A 19,187-nucleotide genomic window follows, 5' to 3' on the forward strand; every position below is an offset into this window, starting at 1 on the left:
TGCCAGGCGAGCTCGCTACCGCTTGAGCCACATCCCCAGCCCATCAGTTGGGACTTTAGAGCCAGTTTCTTCAAATTACTAAGTCAATCAGCTCAGGCACCTAGATAGAAACTAACCACTGGTATATTTTTCTCCAGTACGGGCTTTGCTGGCTCTTCTGTTGGTAAATAAACTCAGAATATATGTGACATAAAGAATGTATTTCCAGGGCCTGGCACAGTGGCACATGCATGTAATCCCAGCAGCTCAGGAGGCTGGGGCAAGAGGATCTCAAGTTAAAAGCCAGCCTCAGCAAAAGTGAGGTGCCAAGCCACTTAGTGAGACCCTGTCTCTAAATAATATACAAAATAGGGCTGGGGATGTGGCTCTTTGTTTGAGTGCCCTGAGTTCAATTCCTCGTACCCCTCACCACCCCACCATCCCAAAAAAGAATCTATTTCCAGAACTGGTAAGGAGTACTTTTCTGATACAAGAAGGAAAATCACCACCTTATTATCTTATAAATGTTTTGCATATATTTTTAGCACTCAGGATATGGCTTTTTTTTTCTTTTCACATCTTCATACAGGATATTACTTTTATTTAAGTTATTTGGGGATATCTGAATATTGTATTATTCTAATTTTAGTTTTTATACCACCTAATTGGGTATATATTCTTTTGAACTAAGTAGGAAATAGAGAACCATTTAAAATGAGATTAGTTCAAAAGTCCAATGTCTGAGTACAGATTCCAGCATGATTTTAACTCCATGATGGTATTCTGTACATGTGAAGAAAAACTTTTTGTACTTTGACTATCCCAAATAATAATTCATAACAGTGTTTGCCTAGAAATAAATAATTTGGAAATTTGTAGTTTATGATTAAAGCACATCACCGGAGGCTTTTTTTTTCTCTTTTATGCTTTCTGATTATAAGGTTGTGTGAGTTTACCACTGTAAGCTGCTCCTCTTTGACAAGTGTTCAAGTATTGCTATATATGTTTTCATGTAACCACTGTTAGACTTTTACAAGAAAGATAGTTTCCATTAATGTCTTTCAGTTCATTTTACCCATTCTGTCTTTAAAAATGTTACCTTTCACCTGATAAACATAATGAGGAGAGAGAGAGAGAAAATAAAAGACAGACACCTAAGTATTCTTTATCATTTACTGATTTTAATCAAGGACCATACTCTGTGAAAAGGTTATAGTAATTTCAGTCTACAAAGTTGTTATAAAAATTAATAATGTATGAGAACACCCAATATGATGTTAGTCATGGGAAATGCACAATCTTGTTATCTGGTTTTTTGTTTGTTTGTTTGTTGTTGTTATTACATTACAGTACCCAACTATTGTTCATTTAGAGATAACTTATGTCTTCGAAAAAAGAAAAACAATGAACTGAACAGTAAATATACTCTAGAACTTCATTTAAGGCATTGTTTTGAACATCATGTTTTCTTTATAAGTTTCTAATAAGGCAGATCTTCTGAACTAATTTTTCCTATTTGTCACTTGCTGGAAGTTATAATTAGGAGTTTCCATACGATTCAGTTATGGAGAAGGGAAGGTTCATAGAAGGTTCTATTCTTTCACTACTTGGTGACTTGTTCGGGGAAAATTTCAGAAAATACATATTGTTACTTAAGCTAAAAACTACTTTACCATTGAGCTACACCACCCCCAGCCTTTTTTATATTTTATTTTGAAACAAGGTCTTGCTAAATTGCTTAGGGGCCCACTAAGTTGCTGAGGTTGGCCTGGAACTTGTGGTCTTCCTGCCTTGACCTCCAGGAATCACTGGGATTACAGGAATATGCCCTGGCACCCAGCTAAATTGTTTTATAATAGCATATAAGCTCAAGACACAGCTGAAATTCTTATGTAGTTTGTAAAATAGCAAAAATTCTTAAGTTTTGGTGGGGGTTTTGTGTGTTTGTTTGGTACCAGGGATTGAATGCAGCAGCATTTAACCACTAAGCCACATTTCCAGCCCTTTCTAATTTAGAGACAGCGTCTTGCTGAGTTACTTAAGGACATTGCTAAGATGCTGAGGCTGGTTTTGAATGATCCTCCTGCCTCAGCCTCTCAAGCTGCTGGGATTGCAGGTGTGTGCCAATGCACCTGGCTCTCTCAGCGAGTTTTTAATTACAGATTCCCAGTTTCTAAATCAGCTTTATGGGCTTAATATTTTATTTTTATCGCCTTCACAAAATTGTTTAGGTCAATACATAGAAAAAAAGTCTTCATTTTTCTCTGTTTCAGGAGTTGCTCATTTAGCCTTCTGTGAGACTCTTTAAAATGGATATGATGATGTAACAGTATACATGGAACAGGAGTAGTTCGGCAACAACATGCTTGTCATAAACCAGGCAGTGTCTTAGGACAATTTTAATGAGTTTTTAATTAATTAATTGTTACTTACTGCCATAGATAATTCAGAATTGAAATTTTATAAAATTAACTTTTAACTAAACATGGTGATGCATACCTGTAATCCTAGCAACTTTCGGGGCTGAGACAGTGATATCACAAGTTCCAGGCCGGGTTCAGTAAATTGGGAGAGAACCCTGTCTCAAAAAGAGTTGGTGGGGTTAGGCACAGTGGCGCACGCTTGTAATCCCAGCGGCTTGGGAGGCTGAGACAGGAGAATTGTGAGTTCAAAGCCAGCCTCAGCAACTGGGAGACACTAAGCAACTCAATGAAACCCTGTCTCTAAGTAACTAAAAATAGGGCTGGGGATGTGGCTCAGTGGTCGTGTACCCCTGAGTTCAATCCCTGGTACCAAAACAACAACAACAAAATAAAGAGCTGGTGGGTATAAATAACTTCAGTAGTATCACAAAAACTAAATTAAAAAAAAACAATAAAAATTAATTGCAGTACTTCAAAAAAATCTTCTGAGACAGGGTCTCATTCAGTTGTCAAGGCTAGCCTCTAACTTGAGATCATTCTGTGTACTGGGATTATAGGCATGTGCCACTGTGCTCAGTTTCAGTGCTTTAAACATCTTACAACAAACAGGATGGAGGCAGATATTAGTAACTCTACTTTGTAGATGAGAAAACTGATAACGGAAATTTGAGTAAGGACATATCAGTAAAGGGACTCATTTATTTTTGGTTAATTTTTTCCACTAGAAAATTAGTCATTTATTTGTTTAAAAGATATGTATGCTGTGTAATGATCTTGGAAATAGCTCATTACTTTAACTTGTTGAATTAATATAAATATATTTGAACAAATTAATTTTATATTCTAGTGGTTATAAATTATAAAATTTCAACATAGGCAATTGTAAGGTGTTGATAATGCTGCTTTATAAGTAGTTATAACTCCCTATGTAGTTATAGATATATGGATGTGTATGGAAGCTTAAGTGGAGATAATTTTGATAGAATTTGTAGCTGTCAGAGCAATCTGAAAATGGTGATTTTTCCATAGAAAGTTTCCTATATTCAAATTTATATATATTCAGGATATGACTATACTGAACTGTCAGTATGTATCAGGAGGAGTAGAGTCCTATAGAACTTGTGATATTTTCTATTCTAAAAGTAATGAGATTATCTAAAAGTGAGTATATTTTTACTATTTTTTTTTTCTGGTGCTGAGAATTGAATCCAGAGCCTCATGGATACTAAGCATATGCTTCACCACTGAGCTACATCCCCAGACCCCTATTGTATATTATTAAATGCACGGTAAAGAGGGTAAAGAAAAGGAATTATTTCTGCCTTTGGCTTTTCCTAGATATAAGAGACATATCAGATAGAATATTTACCACAATATTATTCCAAAAGTGTAGAGTAGTATCGTAAAGCACTGATGGATGAGAAGGCAAATCTAATTTACTTGGATAGACTTTGGAACAAAGGAGTACAGTATGACTTGCTTCATCCATCTTTTTTTTTCTTGCCCCCCCCCCCCAAATTGCTAGATTCTTTTTATTTACCAGGTATAATTTTCTGATTTAGCTCCTTTCTGATCACTATTTCCATAATCTGCCAGTCTACTTTTAAAATAGTCCCAAAGTGACAGTGCTGTTTTCTCACCAGTTAACTTTAGAGCTCTTGCAGCCAATCTCAAATGCAGGTGCAGCAGAGGTGCTTTGAGAGAAAGAGAACAGAATGTGATGGTCTGGGACCAGCTGATCGTGGGAAACTATGTGACTACATGATTGTTTCTATGGTCTAGATCCACCTTGTTCTGATTTTAATTTTAATTACCTGAATGCTTTGGCCCTAACTTAAAATAGAAGTTTTAGCAGTGAAGTTATTAGGTCAAATGAGTTTCAATAGAACTGAATTTTATGACATTAAAATCAGGGCAGTGACTGTTAGTTTCAAACCCTAATGTTTTGAGCATAATTTGATGTGGTAATTTATATGTATATATTAACTGTCACTAAAATACTGCATTATTTTGCCACAGACCTGATACATCTGCTTTTTATATTGCTTCAAATAGTAAAATCCTAGGCTGGGGGCATGGCTGAGTGGTGGAGTGTTTGCCTAGTATGCTGGAGGTAAGGTCCTGGGTTCAGTCCCCCATACTGCAAACAATAGCAGGATAGTAAAATTCTTGAAAAGCTGATCAGAATAAGACTATATTTAAAAAGTTAGAAAATTCATTACTAAATTTCTAGTGTTTGACTATAGAACATTGTTGTCAAGGATCAGATCATACCACAGATTAATTTCCTATGCTCAGTTGTTACATAATTTCTCATAAACTACAATTTTGAATTTGTGGTTTTACATATATTTAGATCAAGAAAATTTCTCAAGTCTTTAGGACATATAAAAGAGAAAGTTGGTAACATGAATGTTAGGAGAGCATAATGTGGACCTTTTCTTTTAATCTATAATTCTAGGACGACATAGACAGCCTAAACCCAGTTCTCAGGGACAACCCGCAACTTCACGAGGAAGTGAAAGTCTGGGTAAAGGAACAAAAGGTTCAGGAGATTTTTATGCAAGGTAACTATTTTGAAATTATGCATTATTGGTGGGTGGGACTAGGCAACTTTACATATTTGTGTTTGGTTGTTCAATTATATGCAATGTAAGTGGAAGGCCCAGTCTAATAATTTGAATTCTATATATAGTCCAAGGGAAAATAATTGCGGTATCCTAATAATTTTGATAGTTTATTATTCTACCAGTTTTTCAAATAACTTATTTGAGCTAAATTCCTGGCCTGAACTTAAAATTGCATAGGTGTTTTGTTGAATGGAAAATGTTCATAGTATAAAATGCTTTAAGTGTGTGAAGGAAGCATTGTTTGCAGTAAAGGGTTACCCAGAACCAAAATTGATTTCCTTTGAAGAATGCTGTTGATAATCTGATAAAAGTAGCCTGTTTTACTGCACCTTTTTCAACAATTACCTCATTACTAGTCAGTTTTGTTGCCTTTGTTTACTAAGTTACGGGTTTATCTACAACAACATGTGACCTTCATACTAATGTTTTGTAATTCCTAGTAATTTTCCTTTATGTCAATAAAATAACATAGATATAAACTTCTTGTAAAATTGAATTGAAACTGATTATGACATGAACATATTATACTGTAGAATGTTAAAAATAGAGTTTTGTTGTTAAATTTCCATATTTCTCTCAACCCTCAGTACCCATGCCATTAAGCATTAAATGAAGTAATCTCAGTTATGATTGTTTTGCTTTATATGGTTACATATAGCGGCAGATTGTATGTATATAAAATTTTTCTTAGTATAAATATTCATAACAAAAATCAGCTATTTTGGTTATCATCCATGTGTCAAGTCTCCCGGTCCAAACAACAACTAAACCTTGAATGATCCTGCCCAATCTACATCCCCTTTTGTTTCTATCAAATTTCAACATCACCTTTATTTATCCTTTTTGGAGGAAGAGGTACAGGAGATTGAACTCAGGGGCACTCAACCACTAAGCTACAACCTCAGCCCGCTATTTTGTATTGTATTTGGAGGCAGGGTCTCACTGAGTTGCTTAGCCCCTCATTTTTGCTGAGGCCGGCTTTGAACTCATGATCCCTCTGTCTCAGCCTCCTGAGCCGTTAGTATTACAGGCTTGCGCCACCACACCTGGCTTTTTCTATCCATTTTTGTGATAAATAAAACTGGTGATAATGCCGCACACACAGAAATTAGTGTCAGTTTCAGATTTCCATTTATGTTATAAATGTCAAATGATTTTAATAAAATTTATTAGGTCCACATGTTGTGATTTGTTGGTATGACAATCCCTATCCCCTTTTTTTCTCTTTTTGCAGTTTATTTGTTGAAGAAACCAAACTAATACTTAAAAAATTAACTTGTTTTATCATATTCTGTGAGGAAAAAAGATTAAAACGTTAATAACCCCTTTTCATTTTAAGCATAATTTTGTAAGGCAAATTACAAACTGTGCTTAGTGTTGGGAATAAACCAGTGTAGATAGTATGCTTATGGTAATTAAAAACTGATCATTTTGGTGTTTTTCTGTAACCATTTTCCGTATTACACAGAAAAAACTAATCTGGAGTCTTACTGTTCCCATAGTTAGAAAAGACTAGAGTTTGTATAATACATTATGGATAGTGAATAGCATTTATGCATCACCTTCTTTAAATTATAGCCAGTGAATATCTACATTTTTTTCCTAGATCAATATACATACCATTTACAAGTCACATGGATTATTATTGTTTTTGTTATGGTGGTGGTACAGGGGATAAAACACGGGCTTTTTACATACTTGTCAAGTGCTCTGCCACTGAGCTATGTCCCTAGTCCCTTTATATTTTATTTTTGAGGTAGGGTCTTAGTAAGTTGTCTAGTCTGACCTTGAATTTGTGATCCTCCTGCCTTGACCTCTTAAGGCGCAGCTACAGTTACAGAAGTGCACCACTGCACCGAGCTGTGCATTAGATGTTTTAGGCTATTACTGACATTGCTCTTCTTTTTCTTTTTGCTTCTTTTTTTAAAAAAACTGTAAATAAGTATTTAACCATTTGTTGGTATTTTGAGTGTGTTAAACCTAGAACAAAGAGCTTCAGTCTAGGAATCAGAAAAAATAAGTTTCATCCCAACTTAAAGAGTTGGAAAGGATTAAATAAGCACTTGAAACTTTGAAATCATTTTGTAATTGTTAATATAGAATACTATTAACAATGTGCCAGACTCCCCACCCTCCACAGTTCCCATTAAATTTGATAAAGTATTCAGTGAAATTTTAGTGCCTGTGAACTGAAGGAATTTTCATCTTTATTATCCACTTACGTGTAATGATTTTTGTTTTAATAAGCTTACCTGAAAATATACAGATAGATCCTTAATATTTAGTCCTTTCTTATTTTCTAAAAGTATACATACACACGTGTGTGTGTGTGTGTGTGTGTGTAAAATTTCCTTTGAAAAAGTATGTTTTAACACAAAAGTACATCTCATTTCTTTTTTAACACATGTTCAGTGCTCTGTTTTTAAGTGCACTCATCAATCTTTGAGTTTTAAGACTTTCAGCAGCTTTTCCTGTCACAGAGGAATCAAAATTTGTAGTTTATGGTAAAGTACTGGCAGCTAGATGACTCAGACTTCAAGTTCTGAGTTACCTTTTCATTTCATCCAGGTAGTCATGTGCCCAAACCTTGTTAGCAGTTTTGTAACCTTACTACAGCCCAGATTGCTGCAACTTAACGTTCTGTTCTTTTACTAACTCATGGTCCTAGAAACACTCCATCTAACTTTTTAAGTATTTTATTCCATTGAGTCAGGAAGTATGTATATGTAGTAGTATATATATAATAACCTCAGAATGATCTGCTTATTTTTTATTTTTGAGGTGAGTTGCCCAGGCTGGTCTTGAATAGCCTCAAAGCATTGGAGATTGTAGTCATGAGCCACCAAAGGATTTTATTTGTCTTCTACAACATTTTTTTAAAATTTATCTTTGGTTATATTACTCATCAGATAGATTTGTTTTCTCCTAAGAGGTAATTACTACGTAAATTTTGTCCGCATTTAAGTTGCTTATGCTTGTGTTTTTTTAAAGGTCCTTATTCTTTAAATGGATACAGAGTGAGAGTATATAGACAAGACTCTGCCACCCAGTGGTTTACCGGCATAATTACTCATCATGATCTCTTCACCCGCACCATGATCGTTATGAATGATCAGGTAAATACTTTATTTATTTTTGGTGCTGGGGATTTAACTCAGAGCCTTTCACATGTTAAGCTGAGTTATTATCCTTTCAACCTCAACTAATGTTTTTGAAAAAAACTAATTTTTGTAGTACAAATAGTCTATGCCATGTTGGGGTTGTAGCTCAGTGATAAAGCACTTGCCTAGCATGTGTGAGGTACTGGGTTCAATCCTCAGCACCATATAAATAAATTAAATAAAGGTATTGTGTCAATCTACAGATACATTTTTTTTAAGAGAGAGGAGAGAGAGAATTTTTTTAATATTTATTTTTCAGTTTTCAGTGGACACAACAACTTTTATTTTATCGTGATGCTGAGGATCGAACCCAGCGCCCCATGCATGCCAGGCAAGCGCATTACCGCTTGAGCCACATCCCCAGCCCCTAAAAATATTTAAAAAGGGGCTGGGGATGTGGCTCAAGCGGTAGCACGCTCGTCTGGCATGCTTGCGGACCGGGTTCGATCCTCAGCACCACATACAAAACAAAGATGTTGTGTCTGCCGATAACTAAAAAATAAATATTAAAAAAAAATATGTTTAAAAAAATAGTCTGTGCCAACAGTTTGATAATAATTTTCACCTACAGAGTTTTGCTTTGTTTTCTTTCTTTCTTTGCTACTGAGGATTGAACCTAGGGCTTCACCTAGAGCATACTAGGCAAATGCTCTACCACTGAGCTATATACCCCAAGCCCCTTTTCTTTTATATTGAGGTTGTGTTAAATTGCCCAGACAGGCCTGGCAATTATAGGCATGTTCCTGCTGTGACCAGCATCTCCAATGTTACATAGAGGTCACTTTAGGTCAGAGGATAATGGTAGTGTCATATTTATTTCAATACTAATAAAATCAGAACCTGAAATAGACACATCAAGCTACTTAGTCTTTTTTTCTTTAATTTTTCGTTATTTAAAACTTTCTCTGTTTTTCTGTCTCTCTGGTATTAAAAATGCATTCTGAATGGTTTATCCCTGAGTCATATCCCCAGGCCTTGTTTTCTTTTCACTAATGAAAACTTTCAGTGCATATGTAGCTCTCTCACATCAAATTTCATTATTAGTATGCTCACTTAAGTTTTGTGACAAATGTTAAAAACACAGGTTTGTTTTTTTTTTTCCTTTTTGAGAAAAACATTTATTTTTAAAGCTGTCATTTGTTTATGTGCAAAAAACCCCAGATATTTAGAAATTCCTACCCAAGTGAATTTTGGAGATTTATATGATAGAGCTCCTTTGTAAACAATTTAAATGCTTTGATTAAAATTTTGTCAATGCTAATAAATAAATTATATTATTTAACTGCATTTTTCCTTAAAAAGATGACAAGCTTTCACCTTGATGAAGTACAAAATCACCTTGAATTTTTACATTATTAATTTGTACGGTTTTTGACTTGTTCTCCTAGTTTTATTTTGTAGCTGCTTTTCAAAAATTTAATTTAAAAGATACTATCAGACTTAAGTAACCAGTTTTAGTCATCAAGGACAGAATTACTTTTAATCTTCTGTAACATTGTTTCAACTATTAGCCAAGAATTAAAAAGCAAATATTATCTATTGCAAGTATATTTTGATAAACAAAGTTAAGAATTAATCAAGAATATAGAGTCCAGCTGGACACAGTGACACAGGCCTGTAATTCCAGCAACTCTGGAGGCTGAGGCAGGAAAGTTCAAGACCAGCCTCAGCAACTTAGCAAGGCCCTATGCAACTTGACAGCATCCTGTCTCAAAATAAAAAATAAAAAGCACTGAGGATGTGGCTTGGTGGTTAAGCACACATGGGTCCAATCCCCCATATGATAAAAGAAAAATATAGAGCCCCATATGCAAGTGACATCACCAAAAAGAACAAGTATAAATATCCAGTTTGTCCTATTTATTTTAAAAATAGGAAGTAGGGATCCCAAACTGATTTCTAAACATTTCTACTTAGTAAAGAAATGCTACCACGTATTGTTTAGCTCATTGTATTCATTTTTTGTTTTTGTTTTGTGTTATGGATTAGGTACTAGAACCACAGAATGTCGATCCTTCTATGGTTCAAATGACCTTTCTAGATGATGTTGTTCACTCCTTATTAAAAGGTGAAAATATTGGCATTACATCACGACGTAGGTCTCGTGCCAATCAAAATATCAACACTGTTCACGTATGTATGTTACTAGTAATTAATTTTTATAATTTCTTTCTCTATTTAGAATTAGCTAGTTATAATCAATGTCGGTTATTTTTAGGGCCATTATACACGTGCCCAAGCAAATAGTCCCAGACCAGCAATGAACTCTCAAACTGCTGTACCAAAACAGAATACACACCAGCAACAGCAACAAAGAAATATCCGTCCAAATAAGAGGAAGGGTTCAGATAGCAGTATACCAGACGAAGAGAAGATGAAGGAGGAAAAATACGATTATATATCACGAGGAGGTAGGATCTACTTTTTTTTTTTTCTCCTTTAGGGACTGGGAACAAATAAAAATATTTAAAATATGCTACTTAGTTTTGATTATGATTTTTCATAATCAAAAAGTAAGACTTTTTTTTTAACCTTACAGATAATCCTAAGGGTAAAAACAAACACTTGATGAATAAAAGAAGGAAACCTGAGGAGGATGAAAAGAAACTAAATATGAAAAGATTGCGGACTGACAATGTTTCAGACTTTTCTGAGAGCAGTGACTCAGAAAATTCCAATAAGAGAATAATTGATAATTCCTCAGAGCAGAAGTCAGAGAATGAGTTGAAAAATAAAAATACTTCCAAGATAAATGGAGAAGAAGGGAAATCCCAGAATAGTGAGAAGGTGGGAGAAGAGACACTAGTAGATATCCAGACTCCCTGGGATCAAATACATGAAGATAAAAACCATGAAGAAGCAGAGAAGCAGAAATCTGTTGATATTCAGTTTCAAGAAAAAGTTACTATCCATTCATCAGAACAGGCCACTCTTGCTGAACATAATCCTAAGGATTTACTTCTTCAAGAATGCAATATGGAAAACACACATACGGTGGAATTATTACCAAAGGAAAAGTTTATATCCAGACCATCCACACCAAAATGTGTTATTGATATTACAAAAGATGCTAATTTAGAAAAAGTGGTTCAGGAAAACTCAAGTACCTTTGGCCTGCAGACACTTGAGAAAATAGATCCTAAAGTTAATGATTCAAAACATTCAATTGTAAATTCAAAATACTTGGAAACAGCAAAACAAGATTCTGACCAGAACTGGGTCAGTGATGTAATTAAAGTGGATTTAACCCAGCCAAGTGTTATAAATGCTTCTTCAGGAAATGATCAACTGGATATGGAAAAAGAAAAAAATCAGTACATCTCTTACACATCTTCTTTAAGTGCACCTTCTGTCACAGAAGATAAGGCAAATAAGCCAAGTCCACCCCCAGAGACTATAAAATCTAAACTAACTGCTTCAGTAGATACTCACAAGACAAAACCCAATTCTTCACCTGAAGTTGTTAAACCCAAAATTACCCATTCTCCTGATTCTGTAAAGTCTAAGGCTACTTATGTGAACAGTCAAGCTACTGGTGAAAGAAGACTGACAAATGAGTTATCAAGATGCAGTTTTCATCCGGTTCCTACTCGAGGCAGTGCATTGGAAACTACAAAGAGCCCTCTTATCATTGATAAAAATGAGCATTTCACCGTTTATCGAGATCCTGCTCTTATTGGATCAGAAGCAGGAGCTAATCACATTTCACCTTTTTTAAGTCAACATCCTTTCCCTCTTCATTCCACATCCCATAGAACCTGTTTAAATCCAGGTACCCATCACCCTGCCTTAAACCCTGCATCCCATTTACTAGCTGGATCATCCAGTCAAACTCCATTACCTACAATCAACACTCATCCTCTGACTAGTGGTCCACACCATTCTGTTCATCATCCTCATTTACTTCCCACTGTGTTACCTGGAGTGCCTACTGCCTCCTTACTTGGTGGCCACCCACGCCTAGAGAGTGCTCATGCTAGCAGCTTGAGCCACTTAGCACTAGCACACCAGCAACAGCAACAGTTGTTACAGCACCAGTCACCTCATCTTCTTGGACAAGCTCATCCTTCTGCTTCATATAATCAGCTTGGACTTTATCCAATTATTTGGCAGTATCCAAACGGAACACATGCATACTCAGGACTTGGTCTGCCTTCTCCTAAGTGGGTTCACCCAGAAAATGCAGTTAGTGCTGAAGCTTCATTAAGGAGGGTAAGTGACACTGGTTTGCCTTTATGTCAGTATAAACTTATTTATTAAAAGGTACAGGTGCATTTTCAGTATCCCATTCTTTTAGGTCATGTCTAATTACAGAATGTTAGAATTTTTCAGATACTTGTTTGGATGCTTAATATCCTCAGCAGTAGCAGCAGAAATCTCAGAAAAGCCACTTTATAAAAAGAGTTAGTTGAAGAAAGTAAAAATTTTTTTAGATTGTGGTCTTTATTATAGATTTAAATTCATATACTTAAAATTGAAAATTCTGGGTTAATAATTATGCAAAATTGTAAGGCTTTCTTTATATGTATTATCAAATTGTTCTTTTTAAAATTGTTATGTACCCCAGTTCAATGCATTATGTTAATTGTATAATATGAGCTATGACTCCCTTTTCTCTTAAGGTTATTCAAGTCTGGAGATTTCCAGTATGTGGGAAAGTTGATGAGATTCTCCCTACCTAACAGGCTATTGCTGCAGTTGGTGTAGGACTTCTATTCCTTTGTGAGCTATGTGGTTTCTCTAGCAAATTCATTTTACACTAAGAAATAGCTAATAAGAATAATACCAAGCTCAGTGTTGTTTTTCAAATGGAGGAATGGGTGCCACTGTACTTCCAGGAGCTAACCTTGTCCTTTATGTGACCCAAGAGAGCCTTCAGATATTCTGCCCAAATCTGTTTTTATGCCCTTTTTTTGGGGGGGGGTAGAAATAGTGCTAACTTGCCTAGCAAGTCAAGGCCATGGGCTTGATCCCCAGCACCTTAAAAAATAAATTACTGGGGCTGGGGTTGTGGCTCAGTGGTAGAGTGCTCACCTAGCACACGTGAGGCACTGGGGGTTCAATCCTCAGCACCAACCACATAAAAATGAAATAAAGATATTGTATCCACCTACAACTAAGAAATATTTTTAAAAAATAAATTAATTAACTATCTTAATGATTAGACTCAAGTACTGTTATACATCACAGCACTAGAACTTTTTTACCTCATCTTTAATTTTGATCATCACACTAAACTGGCAAGGTTTAACTTGAGATCCTCCTGCCTCAGTCTCACCTCAGCTGGGATTATAGGTTTGTGCCTCCATACCAGCCCCCATCCCCATTCTTTTTTTTTTTCTTTTTTTTGAGAGAGAGAATTTTTTAATATTTATTGTTTAGTTTTCGGCTGACACAACATTTTTATTTGTATGTGGTGCTGAGGATCAAACCCAGAGCCACGCGCATGCCAGGCAAGCGTGCTACCGCTTGAGCCACATCCCCAGCCCTCCAGCCCCATTCTTGATGGTGCTATTAATCTAGTAATAGGTGAAAATTACTACAATGTGTACATGATGTAGTTTTTAAGTAAAAGAAGAATCACAATAATCATTACATTATCCTAATTTTAATTGTCAAAATTGAAAGTAGGTGTGGTAACTTAAGTGCCTAATGCATTCATTCAGACCTTCACTCTCAGTGTATCATGAATGTAGTTGCAGGTGCACAAGTATAGCCTAGATGAACATAAGAAGCCAAGAGATGCAAATAACTTTGAACCTTCTATAAGTTCCAAGCTCTGGAAAATAGATTTAAGTTATTGTTAGAAATGGCTTGGAGGAATTGTTACTTGGTAGACTTTGTGACTGTCAAGCGTCCATGTTTATAAGAATATAAAATGTTTTATTAACTGATCATAAAAACAATAAACTAGCTGGGTGTGGTGGTGCATGCCAGCTATTCAGGAGGCCGAGGCAAGAGGATCCCAAGATCCAAGCAAGCTTGGGCAACTTAGGGAGAGTCCCTGTCTCTAAATAAAATGGAAAAGGGCTAGAAATGTAGTTCAGTGGTAAAATGCCCCTGGCTTCAAGCCCTAGTACTGCTCCCCAGTCTCGTCCCCCCATACCCCCTCGAGCGCCACCAGGAGGAAAAAAAAAGGTTCTACTAAAAACAGGTGTATCTGACTTCCATTAATTTGTGTAAACGTATAATATGAAGGAATGAATTTAAATGACATTTTGAGCAAAAATCAAGATCTGTTATCCTGGTTTAAAAGTGAAAAACAATACAAGCACGGGCACTAGATTAGGAATCTATTTTGAGTAGGGTTTTTGTTTGTTTTTTTGTGGGGTATTATAGATTCAACTCAGGAGCACTCAACCACTAAGCCAAATCTCCAGCCCTGTTTTGTTATTTTATTTAGAGAAAGTCTCACTGAGTTGCTTAGCACCTCATTTTTGCTAAGGCTGGCTTTGAACTCACCATCCTCCTGTCTCAGCCTCCCAAGCTGCTGGAATTACAGGCATGCACAACCACACTCAGCTTGAGTCTTATTTTGTAGGGTAAAAACCTTTATCTTGCCTTGCCTTTATTGCACTTTAAGATCTTCATTTTTGAGGTGCTGGGGATTGAACTTAGAGATGTTCTACCACTGAGCTACATTCCCAACCTTTTTATTTTTTATTTGAAGACAGAATCTTGCTAAGTTGCTGAGGCTAGCCTCAAACTTGCAATCCTCTTGCCTCAACTTTCTGAGTCACTATGATTTCAGGTGTGCATCACTGTACCCAGCAAGAATCTTGAATCTGTTAGAACTGAGACCTTTTGTGTCATTATATATTGGGATGATCCTTATGTGTATAATTATGTATTTTTCTCTTAGGTGACATTTGCAGCCATGGTGTATGCTTTTAGTTTCAGTAATTCTACAGCAGTATCTATTTGGCATAAACTGCTTTTTCATTATCATTTGAGTTGTTAAATTTAGCCCCTTTGTTAAAACTAAAGCAGCTTTTGTTTTTCTGGTATTTCAGTATCACTCATAGTATAGAAAAAAATCCTTAAACATGTAATTTGATATATGTCTCAACATAGAGGTCTTTGTACCACATTTTTAATTATAAGAAAGGCAGCAAATTAACATAGAAAAAGTTAACATTGTTATATTTCCACACTCCAAGTTGTTTTTTTTTTTTTGTAGTTATAAATGAACAGAATGCCTTTATTTTGTTTATTTTTATGTGATACTAAGGATCAAATCCAATGCCTCACACATCCTAGGCAAATGCTCTGCCATTGAATTACAGCCCCAGCCCCACAATGTTTATAGTTTATGGTGCAACTGAGTATACATTTAAGCCTTGAAAATACAATTGTCTGCCAATTGTAAGTAAATTGTTGTATTGAAAAAGTTAGCTTTTTTTGATGACAAAAGATGGCAAATGAATTTGGTTATAATTTCTGTTTCTGGTGAAATATAAGAATAACATTCTGTTTTTGTTAATACCAACATAATCTTTGCTTGTATTTTGTTTTGTGCGGTACTGGGGATTAAACCAGCTCAAAGGCATTTTGCCACTAAATTACATTCCTACACACCTCCCCCTACTTTTCCAATCTTTTTTCTTTCTTTCCTCCTCCTCCTCCTTTTTTTTTTTTTTTTTTTTGCAACAGGATCTTGCTAAATTGCTAAAACTGACCTCCAACTTGTGATCCTCCTGTCTTATCCTTCTGAATCTCTGTGATCATAGGCATGGGCCGTTGTGCTTAGCTATAGTATATATTCTTTTGAAAGTCTTAGGAAATCAAGTAAATTAAGTTGAAAGCACTGATTCCCAGAGCTACTTTTAGTAAAATTAAAGTAAATTTATGGAAATTGATAATTTAATACTGATGAGTTGACTGCATACTATGGGAAATTAATCTAATTATGCTGGTTATATACTTGAATATTTTCTCATCCAATTCATTTAGAATAAAAATCACAGTTTTTATAAATGTAATCCTGTTAAACTTCTGTGACACTAATTTTAACTTTTTCTAGTAACTGAAGTCCAATTTTTTGTTTTGGGTTTTTTTTTTAAAATAGAATTCTCCCAGTCCTTGGTTACATCAACACACCCCTGTGACCTCAGCAGATGGTATTGGATTACTCAGTCACATTCCTGTCAGACCTTCCAGTGCAGAACCTCATCGACCTCTTAAAATTACCACACATTCCAGTCCACCATTGACAAAACCTGTAGTAGATCACCATAAAGAGTAAGTTAACTAATGCTTAAATTTAAAACTTGTTTTTCTTAATTCGCTTCTCAGTTAATTTAAAGTTAATAAATGTTTACAACTAGACTTTGAAGAAGTATTCTGTATTGATACATTTTGTAATTGATATTAGAGTACTTGCAAAGGTGTGTTTTACTTTCATAATAGAATATATTACATAGAAACCATCTCTCCCCACTCACCAAGAAAAATTGATTACAGAAATCTTTGTGTTTTCTTTATAGAGAATTGGAGAGGAAAGCTTTTATGGAACCATTACGATCTGTTGCATCCACATCAGTAAAAAATGACCTGGATCTAAATAGGTCACAGACTGGGAAAGAATGTCACTTGCATAGGCATTTTGTGGATCCAGTATTAAATCAATCACAGAGGCCACCCCAGGAGACTGGAGAGAGATTAAACAAATATAAGGAAGAACATCGTCGAATTCTTCAAGAAAGTATTGATGTTGCTCCCTTTACAACCAAAATTAAGGGACTTGAGGGTGAGAGAGAGAATTATTCCAGAGTAACAGCATCATCATCTAGCCCTAAAAGCCATGTCATCAAACAAGATAAAGATGTAGAACGCTCAGTATCAGAGCTTTATAAAATGAAGCACCCGGTGCCTCAAAGTTTGCCCCAAAGTAACTATTTTACTACATTGTCCAATAGTGTGGTCAATGAACCTCCAAGATCATACCCATCCAAAGAGGTTTCAAATATTTACACTGAAAAACAGAGTAATTCCCTTGCAACAGCAGCTAATCCTCAAACTCTGACTTCATTTATATCATCTCTTTCAAAGCCTCCACCTTTGATTAAACACCAACCAGAAAGTGAAAGTTTAGTAGGCAAGATACCAGAACATCTTCCCCATCAGATTACATCTCACTCAGTAACAACTTTCAGAAATGACTGTAGAAGTCCTACCCATTTGACAGTTTCTTCTACAAATACACTCCGCAGTATGCCTGCTTTACATAGAGCACCAGTATTTCACCCACCAATTCATCACAGTTTAGAACGAAAGGAAAGCAGCTACAGTAGCCTTTCCCCTCCAACTTTAACTCCAGTGATGCCAGTAAATGCTGGCAGCAAAGTTCAGGAATCACAGAAGCCTCCGACTTTAATTCCTGAGCCAAAAGACTCTCAGGCAAATTTTAAGAGTTCTTCTGACCAGAGTTTGACAGAAATGTGGAGGGCTAATAATAACCTCAGCAAAGAGAAAGCAGAGTGGCATGTGGAGAAAAGTGGTGGAAAATCACAGGCTGCTGTGGCATCTGTCATTGTGCGTCCACCTTCTAGTACAAAAATTGATAACATGCCAGCAATGCAGTTAGCTTCCAAAGATCGAGTTAGTGAAAGATCTTCAACTGGGGCAAATAAAACAGATTGCCTCAAATCAGTAGAAGCTGGAGAGACTGGAAGAATCATTCTACCAAATGTGAGTTCAGACAGTGCTCACATGAAATCTGAAAAAACCTTCGAGACTGCCTCACAGGGCTTTGTTCCCACTTCAGTTATGTCTACTATAAATACAGTGTGTAATACCAAAACAGATGTATTCACATCTGCTCCTACTACCACCAGTGTTTCCAGCTGGGGTAGTTCAGAAATAACTTACTCTTTGTCAAATACCATTTTGGCCTCTACATCCTTAGAATGTACCTCTTCAAAAAATGTTACTCAGTCAGTGGCTCAAACACAAGAATGCAAGGTCAGCACCACAGTTCCAGTTACTCTGGCCAGTAATAAAACAGGAAGTACTGTTCAGCCCAGCTCTGGCTTCTCAGGCACAACTGATTTTATTCATTTAAAAAAGCACAAGGCAGCATTGGCTGCAGCTCAGTATAAAAGTAGTAATGTTAGTGAGACTGAACTTAATGCTGTGAAAAATCAGACAGTTTCAGCCTCCCTTCCTCTGGATAGCACTGTAATCTGTAGTACAATTAACAAAGCAAACTCTGTAGGAAATGGGCAAGCATCCCAGACAAGTCAACCGAACTACCACACTAAACTGAAAAAGGCCTGGCTTACCAGACATTCAGAAGAAGATAAAAATACTAATAAAATGGAAAATTCAGGGAATTCTGTATCAGAAATTATAAAGCCATGTTCTGTCAACTTAACAGCCTCTACATCTAATGATATACAAAATAGTGTAGATAGTAAAATCATAGTGGATAAATACATAAGAGATGATAAAGTCAATAGGAGAAAAGCCAAAAGAACTTATGAATCTGGCTCTGAAAGTGGAGATTCAGATGAAAGTGAAAGCAAGTCAGAACAAAGGACTAAAAGGCAACCTAAGCCAACTTATAAAAAGAAGCAAAATGATTTGCAAAAAAGAAAAGGTGAAATAGAGGAAGATTTGAAACCCAATGGAGTTCTCAGCAGGAGTGCCAAAGAAAAAAGTAAATTGAAGTTGCAGAGTAGCAGTAATAGTGGTAAGTAAAGAATTTGTTTTATCTAGCTCAGGTAAAATGGACTGAATGTTCTAGCAGTATTGGTGTGATTCTATGAAGATTAGTGAGTTGAAAGGCATTTTTTTGTCTTTTTTTGCAGGTGTAGATACACACCATGTATATGTATTCACTGATATCATTTCTACATTTTACAAGTACCCTATAAGAGGAAATAAGAGATTTATTCCTCATTTTAGGGAGACTTGAAGAAATACACTTATTTTCCCTAGCACTCATAGTAGATAATATTTGTAACCCACTTTGTAATTTAGGAGAAAGTCAT

General features: G+C 35.7%; 1 protein-coding gene across 11 annotated transcripts in view; it reads left to right on the plus strand.

Annotated features, from left to right (window-relative positions):
- Jmjd1c (jumonji domain containing 1C) overlaps window positions 1-19,187 on the plus strand; it is a 280,879-nt gene that overhangs the window by 228,952 nt on the left and 32,740 nt on the right. For 9 of the 11 annotated variants that reach the window (XM_078041433.1, XM_040273600.2, XM_040273601.2 and 6 more), the window contains 7 exons: window positions 4,864-4,969; window positions 8,024-8,148; window positions 10,183-10,326; window positions 10,412-10,604; window positions 10,733-12,405; window positions 16,262-16,434; window positions 16,680-18,886. In XM_078041433.1, coding sequence (XP_077897559.1) covers window positions 4,963-4,969; window positions 8,024-8,148; window positions 10,183-10,326; window positions 10,412-10,604; window positions 10,733-12,405; window positions 16,262-16,434; window positions 16,680-18,886 — 4,522 coding nt within the window. In that variant the 5' untranslated portion in view covers window positions 4,864-4,962. The remainder of the gene's footprint in view (window positions 1-4,863; window positions 4,970-8,023; window positions 8,149-10,182; window positions 10,327-10,411; window positions 10,605-10,732; window positions 12,406-16,261; window positions 16,435-16,679; window positions 18,887-19,187) is intronic. The other 2 variants (XM_078041434.1, XM_040273605.2) reach the window with 1 other exon arrangement.

The sequence above is a fragment of the Ictidomys tridecemlineatus genome, chromosome 1 (genome assembly GCF_052094955.1).
Source record: "Ictidomys tridecemlineatus isolate mIctTri1 chromosome 1, mIctTri1.hap1, whole genome shotgun sequence".
Lineage (NCBI taxonomy): Eukaryota > Metazoa > Chordata > Mammalia > Rodentia > Sciuridae > Ictidomys > Ictidomys tridecemlineatus.